This window comes from Salmo salar, chromosome ssa22, assembly GCF_905237065.1.
Source record: "Salmo salar chromosome ssa22, Ssal_v3.1, whole genome shotgun sequence".
In the NCBI taxonomy this organism is placed as follows: domain Eukaryota; kingdom Metazoa; phylum Chordata; class Actinopteri; order Salmoniformes; family Salmonidae; genus Salmo; species Salmo salar.
The window spans coordinates 59,076,003-59,091,716 of NC_059463.1; the positions used below are offsets into that span (position 1 = coordinate 59,076,003).

The 15,714-nt window shown below is 45.1% G+C and overlaps 1 protein-coding gene across 2 annotated transcripts in view; it reads right to left on the bottom strand.

Annotated features, from left to right (window-relative positions):
• The window catches only part of slc6a11b (solute carrier family 6 member 11b), a 79,254-nt gene that overhangs the window by 26,679 nt on the left and 36,861 nt on the right, over positions 1-15,714 (bottom strand). For both annotated transcript variants that reach the window (XM_014168361.2, XM_014168360.2), the window contains exon 7: positions 9,929-10,063. In XM_014168361.2, the coding sequence (XP_014023836.1) occupies positions 9,929-10,063 (135 nt within the window). The remainder of the gene's footprint in view (positions 1-9,928; positions 10,064-15,714) is intronic.

Here is a 15,714-nt window from a genome sequence, read left to right on the forward strand (position 1 = left end):
TGGGGGAGAGGGAGAGGTGGGGGAGAGATAGAAGGAGAGGGGAAGGTATGGGGAGAGGGAGAGGTGGGGGGAGAGATAGAAGGAGAGGTGGAGGGGGAGAGGGAGAGGTGGAGGGGGAGAGATAGAAGTAGAGGGGAAGGTATGGGGAGAGGGAGAGGTGGGGGAGAGATAGAAGGAGAGGGGGAGGTGTGGGGAGAGGTGGGGGAGAGATAGAAGGAGAGGTGGAGGGGGAGAGGGAGAGGTGGAGGGGGAGAGATAGAAGGATAAGTGGAGGGGGAGAGGGAGAGGTGGAGGGGGAGAGATAGAAGGAGAGGTGAAGTATGGGGAGAGGGAGAGGTGGAGGGGGAGAGATAGAAGGAGAGGTGAAGTATGGGGAGAAGGAGAGGGGAGGAGGGCACACAACCGTCCTCAGAGAGAGAACAAACCCTGTATTGTCCCTGTTAAAATCTAATTAAACATGGTGTCAGAAGCAATGGCACTCTCTCTCTCTCTCTCTCTCTCTCTCTCTCTCTCTCTCTCTCTCAACTTTGCTTTCTGTCCTCTCTCTCCTCTCCATCCATCTCCTCTCCATTTCTCTCTATCCCTCCATCTCTCCCACTTTCATTAATGTTCTCGTGCTTTCTCTTTTCCTACACAGTCTTTTTCTCCCCCTCTCGTGCTTTCTTCTCTCTCTCTTTTCTTCTCTCTCCCCTCACTCTCTCCTGCTCTCTTGTCTTTTTTCTTCCCTCAATCCCGATCTCTCCCTCTCTCTTTTTCTTTCCTCTCTGGCTCTCCTTTGCTCTCACACATCCCCTCTTCCTCATTAATCAGCACAGAGGAGTCTACTACTAGTATCCACATCTCACGCATGATAATCAGCGCATTGGCAGTCAATGGCAGCTTTGATCCAGACGCTATCCCTGAGGTTCACCAAAGACAGGCCGTGATCAATATGGAGAGCAGAGAGCAGCCCAGTGTAGTAAAGGACTGACTGGCTGGCTGACTGGCTGAGTGGCTGGCTGAGTGGCTGGCTGACTGGCTGGCTGGCTGACTGACTGACTGGCTGGCTGGCTGGCTGACTGGCTGGCTGGCTGGCTGACTAGCTGACTGGCTGACAAGCTGGTTGGCTGACCGGCTGACTAGCTGGTTGGCTGACTAGCTGACTGGCTGACTAGCTGGTTGGCTGACTGGCTGGCTGGCTGACTAGCTGGTTGGCAGACTGACAAGCTGGTTGGCTGACTGACTGACTGACTGGCAAAGCTGGCTGACTGACTAGCTGATTGGCTGGCTGGCTGGCTGGCTGGCTGGCTGGCTGGCTGACTGGCTGGCTGGCTGACTGACTAGCTGGCTGGCTAACTGGCTGGCTGGCTGACTGGCTAGCTGACTGGCTAGCTGACTGGCTGACTAGCTGGTTGGCTGACTAGCTGGTTGGCTGACTAGCTGGTTGGCTGACTGACTGACTGGCTGGCTGGCTGACTGACTAGCTGATTGGCTGGCTGGCTGGCTGGCTGGCTGACTGACTAGCTGGCTGGCTGACTGACTGACTGGCAGGCTGACTGACTGGCTGGCTGACTGGCTAGCTGATTGGCTGGCTGGCTGGCTGGCTGACTGACTAGCTGGCTGGCTGACTGGCAGGCTGACTGGCTGGCTGGCTGACTGACTAGCTGATTGGCTGGCTGACTGGCTGGCTGACTGACTAGCTGGCTGGCTGACTGACTGGCAGGCTGACTGACTGGCTGGCTGACTGACTAGCTGGCTGGCTGACTGACTGGCAGGCTGACTGACTGGCTGGCTGACTGGCTAGCTGATTGGCTGGCTGACTGACTGACTAGCTGGCTGGCTGACTAGCTGGTTGGCTTACTAGCTGGCTGACCGACTAGCTGGCTGACTGACTAGCTGGTTGGCTGACTAGCTGGTTGGCTGACTGACTGCGTACACCAATGGATGCACACAGGCCTGATAACAACTAGAGTTTCCATGGTGCCACATGTCAATCTAGTCAGCATGATACATTTACTATAAATATGTACGTAACATAGCTATGTAACCTAGTACTTACCTAGTGTAGACATATTTCTTGCCCGCATAGATTCTAACACTCACAGATTTCGTATCATTAATAACCCAGAGATATCGTGTTCATTTGACGTAAACCCCGGGACATATTTATCACACGTTATTAGTACACTAACACCGTGTCACAGCCTACTCATCCTCACAGCTGAACAACACCCCATAATAAACAGACAATCCTGGCGTTCACAGGAAAAAGCAGTTGCCTGGTAACCCCAGCTACCTGCTGTTCTTGAGCTCTGGTCGAGGTGCTTCTGTTCTGTCGAGTGACGTCACGACGCCTCAAACATAAAATGCGCACTCATCTCTCTGCCTAGTTGGCTTACTGTAAAATAACTGCTTTTACATATTATTTAAAGGTTCTGCACTCTAGTTTTACTGTCCGTACCAGAGTTTATATGTTAGAGCTGCAACAGGATATTACCGTAACAGGGTTTATGCTGCTACAGCATATTACCGTACCAGAGTTAGAGCTGCTACAGGATATTACCGTACCAGAGTTTATATGTTAAAGCTGCTACAGGATATTACCGTACTAGAGTTTATATGTTACAGCTGCTACAGGATATTACCGTACCAGAGTTTATATGTTAGAGCTGCTACAGGATATTACCGTACCAGAGTTTATATGTTAGAGCTGCTACAGGATATTACCGTAACAGGGTTTATGCTGCTACAGGATATTACCGTAAGAGAGTTTATATGTTAGAGCTGCTACAGGATATTACCGTACCAGAGTTTATATGTTAGAGCTGCTACAGGATATTACCGTACCAGAGTTTATATGTTAGAGCTGCTACAGGATATTACCGTACCAGAGTTTATATGTTAGAGCTGCTACAGGATATTACCGTACCAGAGTTTATATGTTAGAGCTGCTACAGGATATTACCGTAACAGGGTTTATGCTGCTACAGGACATTACCGTAAGAGAGTTTATATGTTAGAGCTGCTACAGGATATTACCGTAAGAGAGTTTATATGTTACAGCTGCTACAGGATATTACCGTACTAGCGTTTATATGTTACAGCTGTTACAGGATATTACCGTAACAGAGTTTATGCTGCTACAGGATATTACCGTAAGAGAGTTTATATGTTAGAGCTGCTACAGGATATTACCGTACCAGAGTTTATATGTTACAGCTGCTACAGGATATTACCGTAACAGAGTTTATATGTTACAGCTGCTACAGGATATTACCGTAACAGAGATTATATGTTAGAGCTGCTACAGGATATTACCGTAGCTGCTACAGGATATTACCGTACCAGAGTTTATATGTTAGAGCTGCTACAGGATATTACCGTACCAGAGTTTATATGTTAGAGCTGCTACAGGATATTACCGTACCAGAGTTTATATGTTACAGCTGCTACAGGATATTACCGTAACAGAGTTTATATGTTACAGCTGCTACAGGATATTACTGTAACAGAGTTTATATGTTAGAGCTGCTACAGGATATTACCGTAACAGGGTTTATATGTTACAGCTGCTACAGGATATTACCGTACCAGGGTTTATATGTTAGAGCTGCTACAGGATATTACCGTACCAGAGTTTATATGTTACAGCTGCTAGAGGATATTACCGTAACAGAGTTTATATGTTAGAGCTGCTACAGGATATTACCGTAACAGAGTTAGAGCTGCTACAGGATATTACCGTACCAGAGTTTATATGTTACAGCTGCTACAGGATATTACCGTACCAGAGTTTATATGTTACAGCTGCTACAGGATATTACCGTAAAAGGGTTTATATGTTAGAGCTGCTACAGGATATTACCGTACCAGAGTTAGAGCTGCTACAGGATATTACCGTACCAGAGTTTATATGTTAGAGCTGCTACAGGATATTACCGTACCAGAGTTAGAGCTGCTACAGGATATTACCGTACTAGAGTTTATATGTTAGAGCTGCTACAGGATATTACCGTAACAGGGTTTATATGTTAGAGCTGCTACAGGATATTACCGTAACAGGGTTTATGCTGCTACAGGATATTACCGTAACAGAGTTTATATGTTAGAGCTGCTACAGGATATTACCGTAACAGGGTTTATATGTTACAGCTGCTACAGGATATTACCGTACCAGAGTTAGAGCTGCTACAGGATATTACCGTACCAGAGTTTATATGTTACAGCTGCTACAGGATATTACCGTTTGAGCTGCTACAGGATATTACCGTAAAAGGGTTTATGCTGCTACAGGATATTACCGTACCAGAGTTTATATGTTAGAGCTGCTATAAAAGGGTTTGTATGTTAGAGCTGCTATAAAAGGGTTTCTATGTTAGAGCTGCTATAAAAGGGTTTGTATGTTAGAGCTGCTATAAAAGGGTTTGTATGTTAGAGCTGCTATAAAAGGGTTTGTATGTTAGAGCTGCTATAAAAGGGTTTGTATGTTTGAGCTGCTATAAAAGGGTTTGTATGTTTGAGCTGCTATAGGCAACACTATAAGAGCTGCTGGTAGTTCAGCAGGAGCCAGTCGTCTGTACCACGAACCTCCAGCCCATTTCAACACTCTTCCTCTCTGTCTTTCCTTCTCTCTCTCTCTGACTCTCTCTGACTCAATCTTTGGACCACTCCACTATCTGCTGGATGTGCTAACAGTGCATCGGTATGCAGCGTTAAACAGTTGAGAAATATAGAGGGTTGTCAGTTCAACTCAGTACGCCATTATATTAAGACGTCTCTACCTCCTGTAGTCAGCTGTAGCCAGCAGCCCACCCCTTAACCTCCTGTAGTCACCACCCCACCTTTACCTCCTGTAGTCAGCACCCCACCTCCACCTCCTGTAGTCAGCACCCCAACTTTACCTCCTGTAGTCAGCACCCCACCCCCACACCTTTACCTCCTGTAGTCAGCACCCCACCTTAACCTCCTGTAGTCAGCACCCCACCACCACACCTCCACCTCCTGTAGTCAACACCCCACCCCCACACCTCTACCTCCTGTAGTCAGCACCCCACCTCCACCTCCTGTAGTCAGCACCCCACCCCCACACCTTTACCTCCTGTAGTCAGCACCCCACCCCCACACCTTTACCTCCTGTAGTCAGCACCCCACCCCCACACCTTTACCTCCTGTAGTCAGCACCCCACCACCACACCTCCACCTCCTGTAGTCAGCACCCCACCGCCAAACCTTTACCTCCTGTAGTCAGCACCCCACCCCCACACCTTTATCTCCTGTAGTCAGCACCCCACCCCCACACCTTTACCTCCTGTAGTCAGCACCCCACCCCCACACCTATACCTCCTGTAGTCAGCACCCCACCCCCACACCTCTACCTCCTGTAGTCAGCACCCCACCCCCACACCTCTACCTCCTGTAGTCAGCACCCCACCACCACACCTCCACCTCCTGTAGTCAGCACCTCACCCCCACCCCTCTACCTCCTGTAGTCAGCACCCCACCACCACACCTCCACCTCCTGTAGTCAGCACCCCACCACCACACCTCTACCTCCTGTAGTCAGCACCCCACCCCACACCTCCACCTCCTGTAGTCAGCACCCCACCACCACACCTCCACCTCCTGTAGTCAGCTGTAGTCAGCACCCCACCACCCCACCTCTACCTCCTGTAGTCAGCACCCCACCACCACACCTCTACCTCCTGTAGTCAGCTATAGTCAGCCCCCACCTCTACCTCCTGTAGTCAGCTGTAGTCAGCACCCACCTCTACCTCCTGTAGTCAGCAACCCACCACCACACCTCTACCTCCTGTAGTCAGCACCCCACCACCCCACCTCCTGTAGTCAGCACCCCACCACCTCCACCTCCTGTAGTCAGCACCCCACCACCACACCTCTACCTCCTGTAGTCAGCACCCCACCACCCCACCTCCACCTCCTGTAGTCAGCACCCCACCACCCCACCTCTACCTCCTGTAGTCAGCACCCCACCCCCACCTCCTGTAGTCAGCACCCCACCACCCCACCTCCACCTCCTGTAGTCAGCACCCCACCACCCCACCTCCACCTCCTGTAGTCAGCACCCCACCACCCCACCTCCACCTCCTGTAGTCAGCACCCCACCACCACACCACCTCCACCTCCTGTAGTCAGCACCCCACCACCCCACCTCCACCTCCTGTAGTCAGCTGTAATCAGCACCCCACCTCCACCTCCTGTAGTCAGCTGTAATCAGCACCCCACCACCACACCATCTGTGCTTCCTGGCAGCTAGCTACCAGTGCTGTCACCGCTCTGAGAGTCCTGAACGGTACCCTTTTCCCTGCATATCACTACTTTCTACAGACATACACATATGGCTGCTCTATTTGGACGGATATGTTTTACTGGGTAATGTAATTGTGTACACGGACACAAATCACCACATTCGTAATTTTGGTCCCGTCCGAATCTGCCATGTCAGTAATTTTTATTATCCCAGCTCTTGTTTCAGCAACCTCCAACGTCCTTTGATAATACTTCTCCCGTGTGAATCGTCATCCCTGTGTTTTGAGGGATTTTACGAAATTCAACAGGAGCTGGGGCCCAGTTTGGGTAAGAACACGGGAACAAATTGATGCTTAAAACCAAATGCTCTGTACCGTAGCCTACAGATGAATGATTTGTTTTGTCACATATCAACTTTCCTTGTGCTGTACTTTTAAAAGACGAAGAAGTGGACAATTTTGTGACAATGAATCGATAACTTGCCAAATCCGTCAGGTAATTAAATGTCTGAAGGTTAAAGTTCACGGTTCTTATTAATATGCATTGTTATTCTGACTTTCTCCGAACTGAAGGTCATTAGGTCACTATTAGACTGTCCCTAGACATGTGAACTGAAGGTCATTAGGTCACTATTAGACTGTCCCTAGACATGTGAACTGAAGGTCATTAGGTCAATATTAGACTGTCCCTAGACATGTGAACTGAAGGTCATTAGGTCACTATTAGACTGTCCCTAGACATGTGAACTGAAGGTCATTAGGTCACTATTAGACTGTCCCTAGACATGTGAACTGAAGGTCATTAGGTCAATATTAGACTGTCCCTAGACATGTGAACTGAAGGTCATTAGGTCACTATTAGACAGTCCCTAGACATGTGAACTGAAGGTCATTAGGTCACTAATAGACTGTCCCTAGACACGTGAACTGAAGGTCATTAGGTCAATATTAGACTGTCCCTAGACATGTGAACTGAAGGTCATTAGGTCACTATTAGACTGTCCCTAGACATGTGAACTGAAGGTCATTAGGTCAATATTAGACTGTCCCTAGACATGTGAACTGAAGGTCATTAGGTCACTATTAGACTGTCCCTAGACATGTGAACTGAAGGTCATTAGGTCACTATTAGACTGTCCCTAGACATGTGAACTGAAGGTCATTAGGTCAATATTAGACTGTCCCTAGACATGTGAACTGAAGGTCATTAGGTCAATATTAGACTGTCCCTAGACATGTCAACTGAAGGTCATTAGGTCAATATTAGACTGTCCCTAGACATGTGAACTGAAGGTCATTAGGTCACTAATAGACTGTCCCTAGACATGTGAACTGAAGGTCATTAGGTCAATATTAGACTGTCCCTAGACATGTGAACTGAAGGTCATTAGGTCACTATTAGACTGTCCCTAGACATGTGAACTGAAGGTCATTAGGTCACTAATAGACTGTCCCTAGACATGTGAACTGAAGGTCATTAGGTCACTATTAGACTGTCCCTAGACATGTGAACTGAAGGTCATTAGGTCACTATTAGACTGTCCCTAGACATGTGAACTGAAGGTCATTAGGTCAATATTAGACTGTCCCTAGACATGTGAACTGAAGGTCATTAGGTCAATATTAGACTGTCCCTAGACATGTGAACTGAAGGTCATTAGGTCAATATTAGACTGTCCCTAGACATGTGAACTGAAGGTCATTAGGTCACTATTAGACTGTCCCTAGACATGTGAACTGAAGGTCATTAGGTCACTATTAGACTGTCCCTAGACATGTGAACTGAAGGTCATTAGGTCACTATTAGACTGTCCCTAGACATGTGAACTGAAGGTCATTAGGTCACTAATAGACTGTCCCTAGACATGTGAACTGAAGGTCATTAGGTCACTATTAGACTGTCCCTAGACATGTGAACTGAAGGTCATTAGGTCAATATTAGACTGTCCCTAGACATGTGAACTGAAGGTCATTAGGTCACTATTAGACTGTCCCTAGACATGTGAACTGAAGGTCATTAGGTCACTATTAGACTGTCCCTAGACACGTGAAATATCTTCACGCCGAGAAGAGCCTCCAGGCTTCAGTCAAAACGGTCAACTGTGAATGAGTACATGGGCAGCTTGGTAAAACTCATCTCAACCGAATCGTCCACTGGAAAAACGGACATGCTGGGGTAATATTTACATACCCGACGCTCTATAGTAATACTAGTCCTGTGTGAATAGTGGTATAGGGGTATAGGGTATACGGAAAAGGAGTATAGGGTTATAGGTTATAGGGTATAGGGTTATAGGGTATGGGGTTATAGGGTATGGGGTCAAGTGGTTGTTCCACTGGATATCATAAGCTGAATGCACCAATTTGTAAGTCGCTCTGGATAAGAGCGTCTGCTAAATGACGTAAATGTAAATGTATAGAGTATAGGTTATAGGGAAAAGGAGTATAGGGTTATAAGGGTTATAGGGGTATAGGGTTATAGGGGTATAGAGTTATTGGGTATAGGGTTATTGGGTATCGGGTGTAGGGGTATAGGGTTATATGGTTTAGGGGTATAGGGGTATAGGGGTATAGGGTATAGGGGTATAGGGTTATAGGGGTATAGGGTATAGGGGTATAGGGTTTAGGGGTATAGGGTATAGGGGTATAGGGTTATAGGGGTATAGGGTTTAGGGGTATAGGGGTATAGGGTTATAGGGGTATAGGGTTATAGGGTATAGGGGTATAGGGTGTAGGGGTATAGGGTTATATGGTTTAGGGGTATAGGGGTATAGGGTTATAGGGTATAGGGGTATAGGGTTATAGGGTATAAGATATAGGGTATAGGGATATAGGCTATAGGCTATTGGGTATGGGGTTATAGGGTGTAGGGGTATAGGGTTATAGGGTATAGGTTACAGGGAAAATAAGTATAGGGTTATAAGGGTTATAGGGTATAGGGGTATAGGGGTATAGGGTTATTGGGTATAGGGTTATAGGATATAGGGGTATAGGGTTATAAGGGTATAGGGGTATAGGGTTATAGGGGTATAGGGTTATTGGGGTATAGGGTTATAGGGTATAGGGGTATAGGGGTATAGGGTTATAGGGTATAGGGTATGGGGGTATAGGGTTATAGGCTATAGGTTACAGGGAAAATAAGTATAGGGTTATAAGGGTATAGGGGTATAGGGTATAGGGTATGGGGGTATAGGGTTATAGGGTATAGGTTACAGGGAAAATAAGTATAGGGTTATAAGGGTATAGGGTATAGGGGTATAGGGTTATAGGGGTATAGGGTTATAGGGTATAGGGGTATAGGGTTATAGGGTATGGGGGTATAGGGTTATAGGGTATAGGTTACAGGGAAAATAAGTATAGGGTTATAAGGGTATAGGGGTATAGGGTATAGGGGTATAGGGTTATAGGGGTATAGGGTTATAGGGTATAGGGTATAGGGGTATAGGGGTATAGGGTTATAGGGTATGGGGGTATAGGGTTATAGGGTTATAGGATATAGGGTATAGGGTTATAAGGGTATAGGGGTATAGGGTTATAGGGGTATAGGTTACAGGGAAAATAAGTATAGGGTTATAGGGGTATAGGGTATAGGGGTATAGGGGTATAGGGTTATAGGGTATGGGGGTATAGGGTTATAGGGTTATAGGATATAGGGGTATAGGGAATCGAACGGCGGTACCTACCTGTGGGTCTGAGAGGCGGGAGATGTCAGGGTACAGGTAGAACTTGATTCCTTCCCACGCCCCCGGCAGAGTCACCCCTCGGATCAGCAGGACCAACAGCATGGCATAGGGGAAGGTAGCAGTTACGTACACCACCTACAGATGGACCGAACCACAACAACATATCATATTACATAATATATAATATCATCTATAGGGGAAGGTAACCGTCACATATCATACATAATATATAGATTGCTTACACCACCTATAGTGAAGAGAATAATATATAGTACTATTCTAGGGTTGAGGTCAATTTGAATTGAAGGCAGTCAATTCAGGAAGTATAGGTATCAGTCACATAGGAACATATCATATATAATCGATAGGTTGCATACAGTACACCACCTGTAGATAGACAGAACAACATATCATACTGTGTCTGTAGTGCCTTCAGGAAGTATTCACACCCCTTGAGTTTTTCCACATTTTGTTATGTCTCAACCTGAATTTAAATTGGATTAAATTTTAATATATATTTTTTGTCACTGGCCTAAACACAATACCCCATCATGTCAAAGTGGAATTATGTTTTTTCGAAATGCTTACAAAATAATAAAAAATGCAAAGCTGAAATATCTTGAGTCAATAAGTATTCATCCACTTTGTTATGGTAAGGAGCCTAAATACATTCAGGAGTAAAAATGTGCTTAACAAGTCACATAATAAGTTGCATGGACTCACTCTGTGCAATAATAGTGTTTAACATGATTTTTGAATGACTACCTCATCTCTGTTCCCCCACACATACAATTATCTGGAAGGTCCCTCAGTCGAGCAGTGAATTTCAAACACAGATTCAAACACAAAGACCAGGGAGGTTTTCCAACGCCTCGCAAAGAAAGGCACCGATTGGTAGATTTTGAATATCCGTTTGAGCCTGGTGAAGTTATTAATTACACTTTGGATGGTGTATCAATACACCCAGTCACTACCTTCCTAACTCAGTTGCCGGAGAGGAAGGAAACCGCTCAGGGATTTCACCATGAGGCCAATGGTGACTTTAAAACAGTTACAGAGTTTAATGGTTCTGATTGGAGAAAAGTGAGGATGGATAACAACATTGTAGTTACTCCACAATACTAACCTAAAGGACAGAGTGAAAAGAAGGAAGCTTGTACAGAATAAAACATATTCCAAAACATGCATCCAGTTTGTAACAAGGCACTAAAGCAGGGCACTCCAACCCTCTTCCTGGAGAGATACTCTCCTGTAGGTTTTCACTCCAACTCTGTTCCTGGAGAGATACTCTCCTGTAGGTTTTAACTCCAACCCTGTTCCTGGAGAACTACCCTCCTGTAGGTTTTAACTCCAAACCTGTCCTGGAGAGATACCATCCTGTAGGTTTTCACTCCAACCCCAGTTGTAACTAACCTGATTCAGTTTATCAACCAGCTGATTATTAGAATCAGGTGTGCTAGATTAGGGTTGGATGGTAAACCTACAGGACAGTAGCTCTCCAGGAACAGGGTTGGAGAGCACTGTAATAAAGTAATACTGCAAAATTCACTTTTTGTCCTAAATTCACTTTTTTCCCTGAATACAAAGTGTTATGTTTGGAAAATACAATACAATACGTTACTGAGTACCACTCTCCATATTTTCAAGCATAGTGGTGGCTGCATCAGGTTATGGGTATGTTTGTAATCGTTAAGGACTGGGGAGTTTATCAGGATAAAAAAAAAAAATGTAATGGAGCTAAGCACAGGAACAATCCTAGAGGAAAACCTGGTTCAGTCTGCTTTCCAACAGACACTGGGAGATGAATTCACCTTTCAGCAGGACAACAACCTAAAACACAAGGCCAAATCTACACTGGAGTTGCTTACTAAGAAGACAGTGAATGTTCCTGAGTGGCCGAGTTACAGTTTTGACTTAAATCTACTTGAAAATAATAATGGGCAAATGTTGCACAATCTAGGTGTGGAAAGATCTTAGAGACTTACCCTGAAAGACTCACAGCTGTAATCACTTCCAAAGGTTCTTCTACAAAGTATGAACTCAGAGATGTGAATACTTAAGTAAATTAGATATTTCTGTATTTCATTTTCAATACATTTGCAAAAATGTCTAAAAACATGTTCTCACTTTGTAATTATGAGGTGTGTAGATGAGCGAGAGAAAATATATATTTAATCCATTTTGAATTCAAGCTGTAACACAACAACATGTGGAATAAATCAACAGGTTTCAAACTCTCTGAAGACTGTATATCATACCATCTATATATTACATAATCTATAGAGGAAGGCATGAATCCCAAACACTACCTAAATTATTATCATCTGCATGCAGACCTGGGATGTTCTGGGTATTCAATCCCATATCTGTTGTCAATGTTGGTTCATTGGGAATTCAGTGAATTAGCTGTGAATGGTCAAACAACAAGCACAAACCACCTTTTGAAGCAAGTACCCCAAGTGGACACAACAAGTTTGTTGCTCCACAAAGCAGACCGCCAGCTCGTCCATTCATACGGGCGACTGCTGTTTCACTATACAGTCCAGTGACCTGGGTCACCTGCCGGGGGGGTTGTGGGTAATTGGGTGTGCACATGCCGAGCTAGATAATTTTCCCACACTGCCTCAGCTGGGATCCCCCTCCCTTCCCCTCCTCTCCTCTCCTCCCAGACCGGCAAGAAGCTGGGTCACAGGGCTGGGGAGGGAACAGGGCCAGAGGCTGGGTCACAGGGCTGGGGAGGGAACAGGGCTAGAGACTGGGTCACAGGGATGGGGAGGGAACAGGGCTAGAGACTGGGTCACAGGGATGGGGAGGGAACAGGGCCAGAGACTGGGTCACAGGGTTGGGGAGGGAACAGGGCCAGAGACTGGGTCACAGGGTTGGGGAGGGAACAGGGCCAGAGACTGGGTCACAGGGTTGGGGAGGGAACAGGGCCAGAGACTGGGTCACAGGGTTTGGGAGGGAACAGGGCCAGAGACTGGGTCACAGGGCTGAGGAGGGAACAGGGCCAGAGACTGGGTCACAGGGCTGAGGAAATTTCACTATCACAATTATCAGAGCACTTGCTGGCTTTGGCTCGAAAGGGCTGAGTTTTGATGAATAAACAAGTTGTGGCCAATCAGAATGTGCTCCATGGCGAAATACGTGTTTACTTCAAGTTGTGTATTTAAGGTCTTTTACGGCCTTTTAAGGCCTTGCAAAAGCATTCATCCCCTTGCCGTTTTTTCCTATTTTGTTGCATTACAACTTGTAATTTAAATGGATTTTTATTTGGATTTCATGTAATGGACATACACAAAATAGTCCAAATGGGTGAAGTGAAATGAAAAAAAATTACTTGTTTAAAAAATGTTTTAAACAATGTATGGAAAAGTGGTGCGTGCATATGTATTCATCCCCTTTGCTATAAAGCCCCTAAATAAGATCTGGTGCAACCAATTACCTTCAGAAGTCACATAATTAGTTAAATTAAGTCCAGCTGTGTGCAATCTAGGTGTCACATGATCTGTCACCTGATCACAGTATATATACACCTGTTCTGAAAGGCCCCAGAGTGCAACACCACTAAGCAAGGGGCACCACCAAGCAAGCGGCACCATGAAGACCAAGGACCTCTCCAAACAGATCAGGGACAAAGTTGTGGAGAAGTACAGATGAGGGTTGGGTTATAAAAAAAACTTTGAACATGCCACGGAGCACCATTAAATCAAAAAAAAATTCAATGGAAAGAATATGGCACCACAACAAACCTGCCAAGAGAGGGCCGCCCACCAAAACTCACGGACCAGGTAAGGAGGGCATTAATCAGAGAGGCAACAAAGAGACCAAAGAAATAACCCTGAAGGAGCTGCAAAGCTCCACAGCTCTGTGGACCACTTTAAGCCGTACACTCCACAGAGCTGGGCTTTACGGAAGAGTGGCCATTGCTTAAAGAAAAAAATAAGCAATCACGTTTGGTGTTCGCCAAAAGGCATGTGGGAGACCCCCCAAACATATGGAAGAAGGTACTCTGGTCAGATGAGACTAAAATTTAGCTTTTTGGCCATCAAGGAAAACGCTATGTTTGGAAGGCATAGCATAAACCCAACACCCTACATCACCAACGAGAACACCATGTTTTCATTGGGAGGGACTGGGAAACTGGTCAGAATTGAAAGAATGATGGATGGCGCTAAATAAAAGCAAATTCTTGACGGAAACCTGTTTCAGTCTTCCAGATATTTGAGACTGGGACGGAGGTTCACCTTCCAGCAGGACAATGGCCCTAAGCATACTGCTAAAGAAACACTCGAGTGGTTTAAGAGGAAACATTTAAATGTCTTGGAATGGCCTAGTCAATGCCCAGACCTCAATCCAATTGAGAATCTGTGGTATGACTTAAAATTGCTGTACATCAGCAGAACCTATCCAACTTGAAGGAGCTGGAGCAGTTTTGCAAAAATCCCAGTGGCTAAATGTGCCAAGCTTATAGAGACATACGCCAAGAGACTTGGAGCTGTAATTGCTGCAAAAGGTGACTCTACAAAGTATTAACTTTGGGGGGGTGAATTTTATCTTTATTTAACTAGGAAAGTCAGTAAAGAACAAATTCTTATTTTCAATGACGGCCTAAGAACAGTGGGTTAACTGACTTGTTCAGGGGCAGAATGACAGATTTTTACCTTGTCAGCTCGGGGGATTCGATCTTGCAACCTTTCAGTTACTAGTCCAACGCTCTAACCACTAGGCTACCTGCCACCACTACGCTCTAACCACTAGGCTACCTGCCACCACTACGCTCTAACCACTAGGCTACCTGCTGCCACGTTCAAGTTCTCTTTTTTTTCTTATTTCTTGTTTGTTTCACAATAAAAATTATTTTGCATCTTCAAAGTGGTAGGCATGTTGTGTAAATCAAATGATACAAACCCCCCCAAAAATGCCAAGGGGGGTGAATACTTTCGCAAGCCACTGTATGTATTGCCAACTCCAATTAACAATGTTAATCTGTTTTAGTTGTTACAGGAACAAAATAACAAAATGTAGACCTATCTTTGATAAATATTTTAACTTGAACCCAATTGCAGTCCACATTGTTCTAAGTAATGGTATGTCTTCAATAGCATTCTCACTGATATAGGGGCTAGGGCTGTAAATTACATGCATGGACATGCCAAATATTGTCAATAAGCAAGATTACATTCATTATTGATGAGGCCTAAAAAGACAACTAATGATTTTAATCAAATTCTAAACAAAACGAAACAACTTGTTTTAAATAGGCTATGTCACACTATTTTCTCCCCGTGGGCATATAATATTAAAACAACACACACTATGGAAGGTTTTACGCACATCCAAAACGGGACCTGCATGGCTAAAATAACGTGGGCCTGTCTACAATGCAGAGATAAAAAGGGAATGACAGCTCACTGTTTTACTCCTCTCAAACTTGATGTTTTAATAAAGCTTTGGTGATTAATATTTCCAACCATTTATAGACAGTCTTGACTCCTTCGCGATTGCATTGGGCAGGACAAAACAAATTGAGAGGAGGGGAGGCTATGCTTGGTTTTTAATCGAACAAAATGAATGGGGAGAAAAAAAATCATTCAATTTTTTTTTATGATTCTAAATATGATGTATAGAGGCACCAAAAGTACAACTCTTGTTCCATGTTCATATGGGTAGTATGTTTCTGCTGTCAGAATTCATACCATAACCAACTGAGTTACCGCTAAAACCAGCTTCTGGTTGGTCTTAAATATCCCTATATCAGCGCTGCCTGAAATTAGCCCTTTGGATCA